The sequence below is a fragment of the Anastrepha obliqua genome, chromosome 5 (genome assembly GCF_027943255.1).
Source record: "Anastrepha obliqua isolate idAnaObli1 chromosome 5, idAnaObli1_1.0, whole genome shotgun sequence".
NCBI lineage: Eukaryota > Metazoa > Arthropoda > Insecta > Diptera > Tephritidae > Anastrepha > Anastrepha obliqua.
Genome location: NC_072896.1, coordinates 26,714,856 through 26,731,646, shown reverse-complemented (window position 1 = coordinate 26,731,646; position 16,791 = coordinate 26,714,856). Strand labels below are relative to the sequence as shown.

At 36.8% G+C, this 16,791-nt stretch overlaps 1 protein-coding gene across 1 annotated transcript in view; it reads right to left on the bottom strand.

The window, feature by feature from the left end:
- Window positions 1-419: 419 nt before the first annotated feature.
- Window positions 420-16,791, bottom strand: part of LOC129248673 (semaphorin-1A) — a 323,037-nt gene continuing 306,665 nt past the window's right edge. Inside the window, 2 exon segments of the mRNA XM_054888304.1 lie at window positions 420-1,768; window positions 8,496-8,565. Of these exon segments, the coding sequence (XP_054744279.1) occupies window positions 762-1,768; window positions 8,496-8,565 (1,077 nt within the window). The 3' untranslated portion in view covers window positions 420-761.

Below are 16,791 nucleotides of genomic sequence, written 5' to 3'. Positions count from 1 at the left end.
TTAAAAAAATAAAAAAATCTACTTTAGAGATGCGATACCGCTTCGTCGGTGCGCAGCCGAGCGTCGTTGCATGTCACCGTTTGCGTGGAATAGCAGCGTAAACGGATGGGTGTGCATAGATAGGTTTATATGGGCGCATGTATGTATCTATGACTGCATGTATGTATGTATGGATGTATGGGTATATGTATGCATCTATGCTAGAATGTATGTTTGGATGCATGTATGTATGTATGTATGTATGCATTCATACTCGTACGTATTTTCATACTCAAAAATTCCACTTGTCTTTTAATTTTATGCTTACTTTTCTGAAAACTTTACCTTTGCTAATTACAAAGTCTAATGCAGCTACGATTTCTAAGTGATTAACTCTTTCAGTATTGTTGTTTTTGTTTTTTTTTTTTTGTTTGCTCTTCTATGTAGTTATTATTGTTACCTAATCGCGCGCGCTCTTATACTATGCTTGCATGTATGCGTACTTGCACTTGCTTCTCTATGTATGTACGCCTTTAAATTACGAGTATATATGTAAGTATGTATTACTATTATATGTATTTGTATATGTATTTCGAATGGAAAAAGTAAGTCTACGATTAAGCCAAGAAACGCAAAGTGTATATATGAAAGATTTTGCTTCTTCTTTTCTATTTTTCACATTTGCAAGCAAGCGCAAAAGCTTTGCCCAGAAGCAGCAGCGCGTTTCCACCAGCGCTCAGCTACTCAGCCACTTAGCCACTTAGCTGGACTACACCTTTAGATTAATAGATATCATTTTCATCCCAATCCACCGATTGCAACACCAATTTATCCAATTCCTTCGAATCGCCAGAGCTACTATTCCGCCGTCGTCGCTTACGATGCAATTGCGTCCATTTCCTATTGAGCTGCACCATTTGTGGCGCTGCAAACATTGCGGCTGCTGCAGCGCTCAATTTGGTTGGCGTTATAGCGCTTGCAAAGCTGCTGCTACTCGGCGTAATTGTCGGCGTATTGATGTTGAATATTTCACGATTTTGAAAGAGCTTTTTGCGTGTCGGCGGCGGCGGTGCTGTGGCAGCTCGTCGTGTGCGCTGTTGTGTCAGCGGTGGTGCACGTACGTACTGTAGTGGCGTGTCGACGTAGGGTGGTGGCGGTGTTATCATGGCAAGCGAGGAGTCGTCCAACTCTAATTCGTCATCGATCTCATTTGAGTCATCTTCCGAGAGATCAAATGTAAAGTTGGGATACGAATGTGGCATATATTCGCTGCAGTTGTTGTAGTGCTCCTCTTCATCGTCCTCCCGCTCCGCCGTTGCACGGCCGCCTTTGTACTCGGGCGATGATGATATGAAGTGTGTGGCTGGTGATTTTGGTTGTACTGGTGTAGCTGGTACGGATTTGGCGAGTGTGGTGCGCACTTTGCCGGACGTGGTGCGCGTGGCTTTGGTTGTTGCTGTTGCTGTTGCCGGTACTGTTGTGGTTGTTGCTGTCATGCGTGTTGCTCCATTAACACATGCTGTTGTCGTTGCTGCTACTGTGGTCATTGCTGCTGTTGCTCCTCCAACGGCTGCTCCTACTGCTGCTGCTGTTGTTGCTGATTTGATTAGTGGCATCGATTTGGTATTACATATCAATCAATCACGGTAAATGTAACTACAATTCTTGGGGCTCTCCTGCGGACTAGGACTGCTGGAAGGTGGCGCTGGACTAGAACTACTATTTGACATCACCGGCGATGAGCCGGAGCTGGAGTGTTGTGCTGGACTATTCGAACGGTGTTGAGTTACTATAGAATGATGAGATGTAAAAGAAGTGGTAAAAGATTAAATGTAAAAATTGAAAACAGTTAAGTTTTGTTTTTTCCAAGAGATGACAGTCTAAAGTAGCAGAAACTATAGTTCGAGTCAAGAAATAGCTAACACCTTAGAGACGAGCGAAAGGATTTGTTACAATTAAATGCTGAATTGGGATCACAGGAAGGTTAGTTACGCTGTATATATATTTATGCAAATATATCAATGCGCCTCACAATAAAAAACTAAAAAAAAAAAAATAAAAAAAAATACTTCGCAAATATCTTCAAAATATTTTTTGGTAAGCACATTTGACGCGCAAAAATCTACTACCAAGTAAGAATCACAAGTCGAGCGAGCTGCTTCAATGGAAAACTGATACCACAGGAAGGCAGATAAATTCCATTCTGAGATGAAAAAGAAAGCACGAGTGAAAAAGTGCTTACAGAGTAAGATAACGCCAGGGTAGGTGGATAGGTGGGTGAAATTATTGAAGTACCAGACTGGCACTCCCCAAGTAGCACTAAAGCGCCGTATTGATACCCTTTTGAGACCCCAAACGGATAGATATCTACAGCCAGCCGGAGCTATTCATGGAATGGAGGCGATTGCTGGGACTTAGGTTGGCACATTGCCCCACCTCAGCTCTGCTACTTAGGCAGTGTTATATCGGTCTCTGGAGGTTCGAGCGATGATATCAGAAGCCGAGTAAAGAAAGCTGTGACGACATTTAGCTCTCTGCAAGCAATATGGAACGCATCACATAATTCACGGTGCACAAAACTGCGAATTTTTAAGTCCAACTTACCTTCCTTATTCATAGAGATCGGTCTCCATCTGGTATCGCTAGGGACCAAAAGGTCTATGCGTGGCTTAATACCAACTAGGCTAACCTAACTTAACCTAACCAGGTCATGTTCTACGCAGAGGAAATCATGACTTATCAAAAGCCGCCATTGACTGGAACCCCCATGGAAGCGGCAGACGTGGAAGGCAAGCAATTACCTAGAGACGACTGCTAGAGTCAGAAGTCCGCGCCTTGCAGCTTAGCTGGAAAGAAGTTAAGAGATTGGCGCAAAACAGACACAAAGGGAAGAAAGTCGTTGTGAACACTAGTATTTTATTATGATAATGACTGCACCAGGCTATCGAAGAAAGGAGCACCCAGTGACCTTAAGCGCCTGGCTGCCAAAGACGGACAGGGAGAGCTAATGGTAATGGTTATACGGGTTAGGCTAAGGCCTTTATGCACTGCGACCAGATTGATCTATTGTGCGCCATTAATTACTTAATTATAATTATTTAGTGAATCGAACCAGCTCCTTAGGAGGGAGCAATTGTTGGTCTTCCTCCTCTAGTAGGTACGAGCCCGGGATTCTGTGCCTCCTCACAGTTGGTGATTAGGTGCTCCATAGATTCCTCTTCATCACAGCAGAATCTGCATGATCTTATACTAGATAATCTTATTGTGTAGAGTGTAGAGAACAGAGTAATCTGAGACCCTTTTTATCCAGGGTTAGAGCAGATTTTGCTCTGTTGGCATTTAAGTTCAAAAGACATGATTCAGTCAGTGAGACCAGACTATGAGTGGCCAGTTTGTTGAGTGCGTTGTTACACTCTATTAGGACTTTTGACTTGAATGTGAAGCTCTTTAAGGCTTTGAGAACAGATTGGCTGTCCGAAAGTATTTTAATTTTTACTTTCTCGAACCCTCTTTTGGATATGATTTCTACTGTTTCCATTATGGCGAAGAGCTTCGCATGGAAAATCGTGGTAGGGAGGCAGCTAAGAAGAGATAATATAAGATATTGGTTAATCTGAGAAGGCAGCGGGAGTGCGACCCAAAATATCTCTCCCAATATCAAGTCTCTAACCCTCAGCACAAAGGCACTCCGCCAACCTAATGAAACCTAGCAGTCACAGCAGAACACCTACAGCTATACCTTATATTTCTTGCAAAAAACCAATCTAAATCCGGTCAAGGCCGCGCGCTTTTTTGAAAGGTATTGATGCGCCTCGCCATCCTCTAAATATAATCGGTAATCTGTCTCAGTGGACAGAGTAATTGCTCGCAGATGAGAATGCAGTCGGTTATAACCGGTGATATAACTTGGCCTCAAACTTCAATCCGCGAAGCCTGCAGCAGATTCCGTCCATTCTACTATAAGGGAGTAATCAAAAAACTTGCAATTTATCCCAGTACCAACGAGTTTTGGGGTCTCCTAGCCGAAGATCAGCAGATACTACAAAAACGTGCTGAGGGATCTCCCATTGTCAGCACATGGGTGACTTCGTCTTGAACAAGTTCGCAGAAGCGGAGTATCGTACATATCATTGCTAGGTTTTTCCGTGCTAGAAGCGCACACTACTTTCTTCTTCTTCTTCGTGATTGGCGCGATAACCACTTCTGGCACTACTTTATTATCTTAAATGTCAAAATCCATCTGAAGGGACCTGTCTTAATAGCCGCTTGGTTATTCACGCTCTTTTACAAGGTTTATCATGGCATGGCTCAGGTTGAAATTGCCATAACCTCAGTTTGAAACGCCTGCGTTCATTTTCAGTTATATTTAGAAGCCATCTGAACAGCAGAAATAAAGCCAAATGGTGTGAAGGGAGGGACAATCTGATGCTCTTAGAGCAATAATACATTTGAGAGCACATTTTTTAACCACTTCAGATGAAATTATCACCGATGGGGTGAAAGGAAGCCCAGCTATCTTCGACAATTTGAGTTACTCTCTGATTCGAATTTTACTATGTACTATCTTCGCTCTGTTCGTGGATTTGAAGGACAATGCAAATTATTTGCTGTCTACCTCTCCGATAATTGCTAAAATAAGCAAATTTTAGTCTCTATCTTTTGAAGGACGTCTCAAGTGTTTCAATGAGAGCGAAAATCATGATTTTTAATTATTGCATTTCTCTTTCATGTAGGCTTCCAGGGTAACGTTACACAAGCGATTGATAAACCGAACTCGTTTTTTCGATCTCACTCAAGCCAATTTATTATTATTATTTCAATTTCATTTGATGTTTTTTTTTTTATATTTCGACAATTACGAAAAAGAGGAGCGCATTCGGTAAATGGAAATCTGCAAAATCTGCGATACCCTTCTATGTTGCTAATTAAATACGAATTAATAAATACGAAGTGTCAGTTTCTTAGAGGGCACAAAAGCCCATGAAGTCGAAGTGCAAACCACAAATAAATCTAAATGTGGAGTCTTAAGACTTAAAGATTACCACTAAAAACTTTATCGAAGGCGCATTGATATATTTTTTTCATAAATCACAAATATGTATACAGCGGTGGGGGTTCAGAAGTCCAATTTTTTTAGAATGACAATTCGATGGAAAATATTTATGTATAAATAAGTTTTCGAGGATTGAAAACTATTGGGACTTTATTAAATTCAAAATTATACGAATTTATAAATTTTTAATTTTTGTAATTTATGATTTTTAATTTTTATAACTTTTAAATTTATTTAATTCTTTTATTCAGTTTTATTCAATTGAATAGCATCTGAATGCTTCGTTTTGTTAGGTATCGTCATATTTTTGATAGGCTGTCTCATAACGTTATGTTATTTGGTATTGTCATACATTGGTTTCGGATTAAATTTTTAGATGCTGCGGAATATTCCATTAAATTTTTAATAGATTATGATTTAGATTTAACATAGATTATGTTTGTTTACGTTATTCTCGCAATTTTATGCTTTGTTTACTTGTGTAACGTTATGTTATGTTATGTCATATTGTTATACTATGCTATATTCTGTTGTTAAATTATGTTAAGTTACGTTATGTAATATTCTGCTCTATTCAATTTTGATTTTACGCAGAGTTGTATTATTTTATTATGTTATGTTGTTTCGTTACGTTATGTTATGCTGCATTATTTTAAGCTATGTTTGTTATATGTAGTTATGCTGTGCTATTTGATGTTATTTTATTTAGTTTAATTTATTTCACTTTATTTTATACTATGTTTTGTTATGCCATATTATGTTTGTGGTGCTAAGTTTACGTTTGTTAGGTTATGTTCCTTGTGTTTTTATGCAATGATTCATTTTTTACTTTTTGTACTCTTATGCTTTCTTATGCCATGCTGTGTTATGTTAAACTTATTTTTTAGGTTATTACATTATTATGCTCTGTTTTGCTTTCTTACTTTGTGTATTGTTATGTGTTATTACGCCATGCTATGTTATGTCTTGCTGAGGCCATCAAAAGGTTATTTTTGTGCATTATTATGCTATGTTTTGTTTTTTTATTTTATGCATTGTTATGGTATGTTATGCCAAGCTTATTTGTTAGATTATGTTCTGTGTGCTGTTATACTATGTTTTATTTTTAATTTTTTATATAGCTATGTTGCGTTATGTCACGCTATGTTATGTCTTGCTGAGGCCATCGAAAGGTTATGTTATGTTATGTTATGCTAAACTTATTTATTAGGTTATGTTCTGTGTGCTGTTATGCTATGTTTAATTTTTTTTTTATGTATTGCTATGTTTCCTTATGTCATCTTATGTTTGTTATGCTGAGCTTACTTGTGCTAGGTTCTATATATTGCTGTACTATGCTTCATTTTTTACTTTTTGAACTTTTATATTTTCTTATGCCATTTTATGTTATGTTATGTTATGTTAGTTATGCTAAGCTTATGCATTAGATTATGTTCTGTGTGTTGTTTCGCTATTATTTTATGTTTTACTTTTTGTAGTGTTATGTTTTCTTACGCTACGTTAATGCTATGTTGTGCTAAGCATATTGTTAGGTTATGCTCTGTGTATTCTGCGCATTGTAATGCTATGTTTCATTTTTAATTTTTAAATGTTTTATTTATACCATGATTTTTTTCTTACGTTATGTTATGTTAAGTTATGCTAAGCTTATGCGCTAGCTAAATTTCTATGTGTTGTTATGCTTTGGCTTTTTTTTACTTTTAGTAGTAATGTTATGTTTTCTTATACCTGTTATTTTTCTTATGCAGAGCTTATTTGTTAAGTTATTATCTGTGTGTTGTTATGTTGTGTCTTGTTTTTACTTTTTGTACTGTTATGTTATGCTATGTTTTCATATGCTATGTTAAGTTATGTTAAGCTTATTTCTTAAGTTATGTTCTGTGTGTTGTTACGCTATGTTTTATATTTGACTTTTTGTACTTTTATGCTATGTTTTCATATGCTATGTTATGTTATGTTAAGCTTATTTGTTAAGTTATGTTCTGTGTGTTGTTATGCTATGTTTTATTTTTTACTTTTTGTACTTTTATGCTATGTTTTCATATGCTATGTTATGTTATGTTAAGCTTATTTGTTAAGTTATGTTCTGTGTGTTGTTATGCTATGTTTTATATTTTACTTTTTGTACTGTTATGTTATGCTATGTTTTCATATGCTATGTTATTTTATGTTAAGCTTATTTGTTAAGTTATGTTCTGTGTGTTGTTATGCTATGCTCCATTTCTTACTTTTGTACTGTTATCTTATGTTATGTTATGTTTTCTTATGCCATGTTATGTTTGCTATGCTAAGCTTTTTTATTAAGTTCTGTTCTGTGTGTTATTATGCTATTTTTTAATTTTTATTTTATGCACTGTTATATTTTCTTACGTCATGCTATGTTATGTCAAGCTAAGCTTATATGTTAGGTTATGCATTCTATGCATTGTGATGCTATGTTTCAATTTCTATTTGATGTACTATTATGTTTGGTTATGCCATATTATGTTATGCTGCGCTTATGCTGCCCTTATGCGTTGGAATATGTTATGTTAATCATTGCTTTATTGTGCTTTATTTTATGAACCATTATGCCTTTTTTTTCGTTTTGCAATATTATATTATGTTATGTTTAGTTCTTTTATGCCACATCGTGATATGTTCTACTATGTTTATTCTATTATGTTAATTTTCATTTTCACTATTTTATTTTAATTGACTTAATTTTCTAAAATTGTCACTCCTCAAATCAAGTGATTCTATCCAATTTCATACATACGATAAGGTATGGGCTACAGTTAACAGTTAGTAAGGTTTACGACACATAGGCATGTTGCAACCAGCACTACTTTATAAATTGGGATAAAGCTAATTCATAATACGTTCACAATTATTTCATGCTTGCTGCAACATGCAAATGGAATACGGGGGGAGATAACTACTCTACTTGGTATTTAATTCCAATATCCAATATTCTCACAGCATTTCATAGACGACAAGCGATCAAGTTTTTACCATCACATCATGAGAAAATTTCGAAAATAATATGCACGAATGACAAATCAAAGTAAAAGAAAATTCTACAAAATAGGAAAGGAAGTACATGTGAATGTATGTATGTATTAGTGCAAATTGTTATTGTATGTGTTTGAATAATGGAGATGATAGCAGAGTAATCCGAGCATTAAATCAAGTGGAAATACTATTGTACGAGTAAAAGTATGTAAATATACAAATAACTGGTGACTATTTACTTATGTAAATTCTTGTGAGTTATATTATATTGAGATTGCACGATAGTTTGTATGAACTAAACGCAAAAATTCTGCAACAATTTGTGATTTGAAAGTGATATTATTTAAAACTAAATACTTATACATATGTTATGTAATTAGTTGCATAGACTCAGTAACGTATTGTACAAGTTCGAAAGAAAACAATTAATAAGACAAATGTATTCTTTAGTGGTTTTTTGAAAACTTACCAATACCATGACGGGGCGGCTGCCTTCTTAAACGACCAAGACTTCTGTTACGTGTATTTGTGTTTACAGCCTGAGTGGAGGTAAAAATTTAATTTGAAATTTAAAAGAAACAAAAAAAAGAAGTTTTTTCTGTATTTTACATGTTTAACTATTTTGCTGAGCGTGAATATGTGTCGGTATTGCTGTGTGTGTTGTTGCTTTCAATGCAATTTATCAACTATTCATTTAATTGGATTACGCATATGCAAACGCTGAAGTTTCTAGTTTAGTAATTAGTGCAAACTATGTAGTACTTACAAACTAAATTTGAACTTAATAAATGAACGAATATAAAATCTATGCAAAATTCTTTGATAAGGGATTAAAATTGTTTGGCTTTCTCAAGTTTTGATTGGTTGCGTTAACGTGCGGCTTAACATACTTTTGTCGCTTATTAAGAGCTGCTTTAGATGCTTCCTAATTTGCAATCTTTTCATATGTCCTTAAGTAATTATTGAAATATGATAATTTGACAATTACACAAACTTTGCCTAATTTTCATTAAATTTTCAAATAGTCAAATTTGATTGCAATGCAAGGATGTGGTTGTGGAAAGTACGATTGAGGTAAGTACCCAAGTAAACACACATCTCTGTGATATTTGAGAGCCTTTCACCTTTATTGCAGTAGTTGGTATACAATAGCTCTTAATCATTGGCAGCCTTCCATTCTCTTGTGGATAATTTTCATTGAATATGGTACGAAGCCAAATTGTGTGTATCGAAATAGTAGTCGTTACTTCACTTTATGTGACTAATTTCAATAATCAATGATCAATTAATAATAATTATGTCTAATTTCACGATTCAACGTCTTTCCTAGCTTGATCTGGTGCAGGAAATTAAGCCTTTGAATCATGCTTTGAGTCATACTTCCACGTCTTTGCTGATAAACCAGCTACAAATGACGGCTAGAAAGTCAACATTTTGCTCAACATTAACGAGGTGGGACCTATAAAAAGGCGCAAATTGGTATAATCGATCATTTTTATAAGGCACCGGTGAGACAGTTATATGTGCGAACTTAGTTTGAAACACTAAGAGCCTCTAAGAGCCATCTCAGCAGCCAGTTAATGTGAAGGTCATGAAGCAGGCAGTTAAATTTTGCGATCTGAAGGGTGGTTGAATATCAAGGGCCGGTGTTGATTTTAAATCAAATACAATTTTTTTAGGAAATTATTTTCATTTCTCTTTATTAAGATCATATTTGTATGGCTCAATTACGTATGCAACAAAATATCGGCCAAATGGGCTCCGCGGCCTCGGCGGCACACCTCCATCCGATGGTCTAAATTTTCGATGACGCTGAGGCATAATTGAGGTTCTATGCCGTTAATGTGCCGAATTATCTCATCCTTTAGCTCTTGAATTGTTGCTGGCTTATCGAAGTACACCTTTTCTTTCAAATAACCCCAAAGAGAGAAGTCCAATGGTGTCGTTGACGTTTAGGTGTGGTTCACAATCGACATCGGCCCTTAAAATTTAACAACCCTTTATATAAGTATAATATATAGGACACTCTAACTCCTAGTTGGAGCATAGTGCGTCTAAATCTGTCGATATGATAAACTCGATTTCATTTTCCCAACAATAGGTTACATTTTTTTATAATATAATACTACTCTGTGCACCCTTCAATAGATCATCAACGAAAATATCATAATTTAAACCTCTCAATCAGCTATTTTATGTAGACAAACAGTGAAGCGGCAAATGTCAACCAGCGGCAAAAGTTAGCGATGTATGTAAGGCGTTTTTCAATAGGTGCGCTTCAACTTTTTTCCGATAGGGAGGGCGAACGACGCAATATTTTTTAATATAATAGGACTATGAATAAGTTCGTGCGGTTTTTTTCGAAATTTGAAACTTTATTGACGTAAAATGGTTACAAATTTAATATTCAAAGTATTGTCCATCGCTTACTACTACTTTTTCCCATCTTTCTGGCAATTCACGGATTCCCTTTGTGAAAAATTCGGTCGGTTTTGCCGCAATCCACGAATCGATCCATTTTTTGACTTCATCGTAATTACGGAAGTGCTGGTCAGCCAGGCCATGTTGCATCGATCGGAAGAGATAGTAATCGGATGGCGCAAGGTCTGGACTATACGGCGGGTGGGGTAGGACATCCCATTTGAGCGTTTCTAAGTATGTTTTGACCACTTGTGCAACATGTGGCCGAGCATTGTCATGTTGCAAAATAACTTTGTCGTGTCTATCGGCGTATTGCGGCCGTTTTTCTCGCAGTGCTCGGCTCAAACGCATCAATTGTCGTCGGTAGACATCCCCCGTAATCGTTTCATTCGGTTTCAGTAGCTCATAATACACAACACCCAGCTGGTCCCACCAGATACACAGCATAACCTTCAGGCCATGAATATTCTGCGCCGACGTCGATGTTGAAGCATGGCCAGGGTATCCATACGTTGCCCGACGTTTTGGATTGTCGTAATGGACCCACTTTTCATCGCCAGTCACAATTCGATGCAAAAAACCCTTTCTTTTGTGCCGTTGAAGCAGTTGTTCGCATGCCATAAAACGGCGTTCAACGTCTCTTGGCTTCAATTCATACGGCACCCAATGGCCTACCTTTCGGATCATTCCCATGGCTTTTAAACATTTGGAAATGGTTGATTGATCAACTCCCAAAGTTTTTGCAACCTCTTCTTGCGTTTGAGCCGGATCTTGATCGAGCAATTCCTCCAATTCGGTATCCATGAACTTTGGCGGCGCACCCTCGCGTTCCTCGTCTTCCAAGCCAAAATCACCACTTTTAAAGCGTGCAAACCACTTCTGGCACGTTCGCTCAGCTAGAGCATGCTCACCATAAACTTTCACCAAGATACGATGACTTTCGGCTGCTTTTTTCTTCATATTAAAATAATGAAGAAGAATTCCCCGCAAAAACACATTATTTGGCACGAAATTCGACATTTTCAAGTGTGGTAAAAATATTGTTGTTTACGCTTCAAATAAAAAACTTATACTGACGTTTGTGCCTTACGACAGTAGCTCTCCAATGAATGTTTGGAAATGTGGATCGATGGAATAATAATCAAGTTACGCCATCTGTTGTAAAACCGCACGAACTTATTCATAGTCCTATTATTTTTCGCTTGTCATTTGTAAACTTCATTAGTATACATTTCATCATGGAACGCTACACACTTGAGCAACGATTGCAAATCGTGCAAATTTTTTATGAAAATAATCGTGCAAATTTTTTATGAAAATTTATAAATTTTCCAAAAAATCATCTTCAGTGATGAAGCTCACTTTTGGCTCAATGGCTTTGTCAACAAGCAAAATATGCGTTACTGGGCAGAAAGCAATCCACACGTGATTCATGAGGCACCGTTGCATCCCGAAAAAATCACTGTTTGGTGCGGTTTACATGCCGGCGGTGTAATTGGCCCATATTTTTTCGTTGACGAGAACGATCGCCACGTTACTGTGAATGGAAATCGATACCGCGACATGATAAACGATTATTTTTGTCCGCAATTGAATGGTATGGACTTAGACGACATGTGGTTTCAACAGGACGGGGCCACAAGCCACACAGCACACGCTACAATTGATTTGTTGAAGAGTAAGTTCGATGAGCGCATTATTTCCAGAAATGGACCGGTCGAATGGCCGCTGCGCTCGTGTGATTTGACGCCTCTAGACTATTTTCTTTGGGGTTATTTGAAGTCATTGGTCTACAGTAACAAGCCGGCGACGATTTGTGAGCTCAGAGCCAATATTGAACGCGAAATTGCTGGAATTTCGGCCGATTTATGCAAAAGAGTGGTCGAAAATTGGGTTCAACGATTGGACTTCGTAAAACGTGCACGCGGTGGTCATGCAAAAAAAATCGAATTTCATACTTAAATGTATATGTTCAAACTCGATAATAAAAAAAAAATTAGTTAAAAAAGTCAAACCGTTTGTGTTTTATTCAAAAAAAAAGTTGAAGCGCTCGTACTGAAAAATGCTTTATGTATACAACAGACAGTTCATAAAACGAAAATGTGTTTAAAACGAAGATAAATTTTAACGTGAAGTCGAGAACTTTTTCTTATTTGAACCTAAATGTCATACAGTGGAAAGTTCTTCTCATCAGCAGCCATGAGTAGCCAGTGAAAGCAAAACTAACCGCGCAGCTAATGGAAGTGCCCCCCAGCCCGATAGGACGTCTCTGTCTCTGTCTCTGCTCATGGCATGAATAACTGAAGCAACTACACGAAGGAGTGGCAAAAAAGTGGCCAAGGTTTTTGGTGGCGGATTACACCAAAAATTGTCTGTAGAGTCAAATAGTAAGAAAAAATGCCATATAATTTAAACTGATACAGTCCAATTTTTGTATAATTGTATTCGTTTGGGGTAAAAGAAATCCATTACTTCCTCAGTAGGTGGTTGTGGTGATCGATATCTCGTAAAGTATCGATCAAATAGCTTAAAGTTTATGCTCCTTCTCAAGGTGGCATTTCACACTAACAAAAATCGTTTGCTGTTTTTTGTTTGTTCCATTCAGTTGTGAGTTACAGGGTGTACAATGGAAATCAAAAAAGAAAAAACTCGTTGGTACATTTTGCAGTTTTTCTTTGATAAAGGCGATAATGAAAAAGTGCTTTACTTCTCGTAAGAAGAAACGCAACCTGTGTTTTTTGGCCGAAAGTGCAAGCAGCTGTTATATTTGGTCTAAACTTCACTTAATTTTCATTTCGAAAAGCAGTCTCCACATAACCTCTTCATAACCTCATTTAACTTTTTCGAAACACATATATATACAAGCTGGCGCAAAATTAGTCATCTAATTTTGTTCTTGAACAATTTTTTTGCTAAATAAAAAAATTGTTTTGAGTGATGGAAATCTTTATTTTGACCTTTACGCGCTCCACTGTATACTGCAACTGTCTAGTTCACATGCCTTTATTCTGTCTGTCTATTTGTGCGGACCGCACATTTATGTTGTTGAAAGATTTCAAAGTGTATGAGCCAATATTAAAATAGGAAAATTTAATTTTGCAAATGTTTAGAAAAAAAGGAAAATTATCAACTTTGAAATGGCTACAGAGAGCTCAAAAATTTTTTTTTATCCTAGAAGGAGCCTAACGAGAGCTACATTTATAAATACATTTTTAAAAAGCAGCTCAATTACAGAATTAACTCAAAGTAAGAAAGGATGAGAAAGCGGCTACGATATACGAGGCGTGTTTTTAAAGTAAGCACCGTTTCCAAATTACGCCGCCACAGCGCTGCGGTCGCCGTGTAGCTACATCTGTTGAGAAGCCACAGACGCCATTCGGACCCACTCGATCGAGTCTACATCTGTTTGCGTGATGTTAAAATGCCTCCACCTCCACCCAGCCAAGGCTTCAAATCAGTGGACATTTATCACCAAATCAGTAAAGTGAGTGGTGAAAACATTATGAGTGATGGAATGGTGCGGAAATGGGTAAAGGCCTTTAAAGATGGCCGCACAAACAAGCATGATGAGAAACGTAGTAGGAGACCTTCAGTCATTACCGATGAACTGATTCAAAAAGTGGACTCTAAAGTGAAAGAGAACAGACGATTCATGATTTCGTCCTTAGCTGAAAAGTTTCTTGCTGCCTCAAGAAGTTTTCTTTATGAAATTGTGTCCTAACGTTTAAATTATCGGAAATTGTGTTCACGCTGGGTGCCAAAGTGAAAACGACTGTGAAGCAGTGGCTTTCTATGGTAATCAGGCGGCAATCATCTTTGACGATGGCATACAAAAGCTGGTCCCAAGATGCGATAAATGCCTCAATAGCAATGGGAATCATGTAGAAAAGTATAGTAAAGTATGGCCTTTCAAGTGAATAAATTATTTTTGTAAAAAATTTACTTGTTGTTTTTTTATGTCACTTACATACTTTAAAAACACGCCTCATATATAAGAGCTAGTTTTTCCTGAGAATGGTAGACAGGGTTGGGTATAGTGCACTAAATAATTCGTAGGTAGGTAACTTTAATATTGGATTGCTATGCTGAAGTAGACATTTGTCACCGCACACGAATTTTGGCGCAGAACTGTGACGATTTCAAGGAATTTTTCCTTTGCAAATCTCTAGTAACCATATGAAGATGTTTTTAGTAAAAAAAGCGGTAGTTTTATACGTCTGTTTCTATTATTACAATTAAGACTTAAGGTACTACTAAATATCGTGAAGAAATTACTTTTATGCTTGCATAATTGATCGCTTAGAGAAACTGTTTCAATAAATGTGCTTAGAAAATTTTTCTGCCTTCCACTTGTGGTCTGCTACACCAAAGATCGGGTGAACGGTTTTTTGCCGTAGAGATACCCTAAATAATTGCATATGTCTTCATTTTCATATCTACTACGATTCTCTCGGTAAGCCTGTACACCCATACACATATGCACATATTTCATGGACATTTTTTATAAAGTAAAGGGTGGTTAAATTTTAAGGGCCGATATGGAATGTAAACCACGCCTAAACGTCAAGTTTTTTTCTACATTTCATTTGACATTTTTTAATTTCAGACTAACTCAATTTGAAAAATGGAAAGGTACACAATCGAGCAACGCGTTAAAGTTAATCAGGCTTATTATGAAAACGGGCGTTCAAATCAAAATGCATATCGCGCACTTCATCTTCATAATCCAAGAGTGATTGCCGAAAAACCAATGCACCCACAAAGAGTGACTGTTTGGTGCGGTTTATGAGCCGGCGACATCATTGGGTCGTATTTTTTCGAAAATGAGGCCGGTCAGGCAGTTACGGTGAATAGTGTTCGCTATCGTGAGATGATAACGAACTTTTTATGGCCCGAATTGGATATGGATGTGAACGATATGTGGTTTCAACAGAACGGTGCCACTTGTCACACAGCTAACGAAACAATGGCTCTTTTGCACGAAAAATTTGATGGCCGAATAATCTCTCGTCGCGGCGATGTCAATTGACCGCCAAGATCATGTGATTTGACACCGTTGGACTTCTTTCTTTGGGGTTATTTGAAAGAAAAGGTGTAGGTCGATAAGCCAGCAACAATTCAAGAGCTAAAGGATGAGATAATTCGGCACATTCATAACACATTATGCCGCAGCGTCATCGAAAATTTGGACCATCGGATGGAGGTGTGCCGCCGAGGCCGCGGCGGGCATTTGGCCGATATTTTATTCCACACGTAATTGAGCCATACCAATATTATCATAATGAAGACAAATGATAATAATTTCTTAAAAAAATTGTACTTTATTTAAAATCAACACCGGCCCGTGAAACTTAACCACACTTTATTTGGCATTTTTTTATTTTAGCACAGGTAGGTATAACTACGACCTTTCTCTGCGTGGTATTTCCCTTAACTAAAAATCAATTCCGTTGCGGGATTGAGAGCCCATGGGACCAGCAAGTATTTTGTGGAAGCCAATAAATTACTTTCTTTTGCACTGCTTTGGTGGCTTACATATAACTTGAAATAATAGCCTCCGAATCTCTTCACAAATTAAATTTATTGAGACAATTTTTCATTTATTTTAAAAATTTTAATAGTAAACTGATGAATTTTATTAATGCAGAGTCATAATAAACATTTCATGGTATTATAGCACGCAAACAATACTGCAATCCATTGAATAGTTTTGGATTTGCAGTAGTTTGAGAATTAGACGATATATGGGCTGTATTTTGTAAGAAGTGGAGATTAAAATGTTTTCAAATATCTTTTCTCTGTCATTTCCTTAATATTATTTTATATATTTTGCGACTATGATTCTAATAGAAATAATTTATTGAAATTAGAATAAAAAAAGTTCAACAAAGCATTCGACAATAATGTAAAGAAAACTACTACTAGTGAGAGCACATACATACATATGCACTGAAATATGCGGTGGTAGTAAAGTGGTGGAGGACTGAAGAGGAAGAGCCAATTCTTAAGAGATTTTATAAGTAAATTTTTGATTTGTTTTTTTCCATTTTGACTTCAATTAGATTTTTTAATAGAATTATGTGGATGTGATTGAGTATCAGGACTGGTAGGCATACATACACACACACACATACATATGCATGTTTGTAAAAAGTATATTCATAGGATTCAGTTTTGGTATTCTAATCATTCATTTGCTTGCACTACGGTGATAGATACGATGGTAAACATATCCATGAACAACAACAACGACAAGTAACAATACGGACTGAATAGTAGTGAAGAGTGTTGATGTTGATGCAGAGTGCAGAGTAGGGCGTTGGGGTTGGCTGACTATCCAACTG